The 1,381-nt window shown below is 58.9% G+C and overlaps 1 protein-coding gene across 1 annotated transcript in view; it reads right to left on the bottom strand.

Moving 5' to 3' along the window:
* BRPF1 (bromodomain and PHD finger containing, 1) overlaps positions 1-1,381 on the bottom strand; it is a gene marked incomplete at its 5' end in the record, with an annotated part of 12,337 nt that overhangs the window by 9,633 nt on the left and 1,323 nt on the right. The window contains one exon of the mRNA XM_009708412.1: positions 350-1,309. Coding sequence (XP_009706714.1) covers positions 350-1,309 — 960 coding nt within the window. The remainder of the gene's footprint in view (positions 1-349; positions 1,310-1,381) is intronic.

The following is a 1,381-nucleotide window of genomic DNA, read 5'->3' as shown; positions in this document are numbered from 1 at the left end:
TCCCGGGTTTATTCCAGCGCCTGAGGTCAGCACAACAGGAAAGGAGCGCTGGGAACCCCCAGCTGCTTCCTGACGTGTCCGGCCAAGTTTGCACTCTGCCGTTAAAATAACAGCAGCTATTTCCTGCCCCGCCGAGGGCCCACACACCTTTGTGGCGCAGCGCATTGCCCTGCCTCTCTGTAGGACCCCGAGAGGAAACCACCAACAGCCCTCTGCGAGAGCAAAGCGAAAAGTACCTGTGTGAAAAGCTAAGGAGAGGAACAAGATAACGCCCATGTGGAAAGCGGAACACGACGCACAGAGAAAGGCAGAAATTCCTCCACAGTCAAGGGAGGGCGGTGGGCCGTACCTGTGCGGGGGGATGCAGGGCACAGAAACCACAGGCGCTGCAGCTCGTTTCTCTGCCAGGATCTTCCGTGCCTTCTTCATCTTAATCCTAGACTTGGCCTTTGCTTTTTTGACTTTCTCAGAGCTCCAGCCCTTCCCCTCCTCCTCCTCCTCCTCATCCTCCTCTTCCCCCTCACTGTGGGAGAGGGTGGGAAGCCTGCGTACAGAGCCCGGCGGCGTGTGGATGTCACAGTAGGCAGTTTTGCGCACACTGAAGGAGGTACCGTTGGCCCCTGTCTCCCGGACAGGCTCCATCTTCATGTACAGCCCGGCCTGCTGGGCGCAGGTGACATGGAAGGCAGTGTAGCAGTTGGCTTTGTGACACTGGATGCAAGCCCCGGAGCCGCGCTGCTTGCAAATGTAACAGGTCAGCTTCCAGCGTGCGGGCGGGATATGCTCGATGCTGTCGATGGGCTCCAGGAAGACGGTGTTGGCAAAGCACACCTCTGGGATCCAGAGGGCACAGACCACGTGTGCCCAGCGCCCGTCGTCTGTCTGCTTGAAGGCCCCCCCCTTGTTTGGGCAGAGGGCGCAGTCCACGGCTCGCGAGGGGGACTGCAGGCACCGTCTGCAGAGCCACTGTCCCTCCGGGATGTAGGGCACCCCGTAGCACTCCTGATGCACAGCCAGGTTGCACATGTCGCAGAAGAGGATGACATTGCTGTTCTGACACTCCCCGTCATTGCAGATGCAACAGACGGCATCCTCATCCACCAAGGCGTTTGGATCCCCCTTGTTGTGGCTCTCGAAGTAGGACTCCTTCTCTAGCCGGTCCATCAGGTACTCAAAGATCTCCTGGGGAATGGGACTCACACCTTCGGTCTTCCGCCGCTCGTTCATGATGTCTAGCCAGATGTAATCTTCCTCATCCATGTCGTACTCCACCTCCTCATCCAGCTCCTCTGCCGACTTCTCGATGTACCTGGAAGGACAGCACAGGAGGGTGAGGGCACGGCTGGTGGAGGCTTGGAGGTGCCGGACCCTAAATCCTGCA

The sequence above is a fragment of the Cariama cristata genome, unplaced genomic scaffold, assembly GCF_000690535.1.
Source record: "Cariama cristata isolate BGI_N322 unplaced genomic scaffold, ASM69053v1 scaffold39020, whole genome shotgun sequence".
NCBI lineage: Eukaryota > Metazoa > Chordata > Aves > Cariamiformes > Cariamidae > Cariama > Cariama cristata.
The sequence above is the reverse complement of the archived record's forward strand: the minus strand, read 5'-3'. Positions and strand labels throughout refer to the sequence as shown.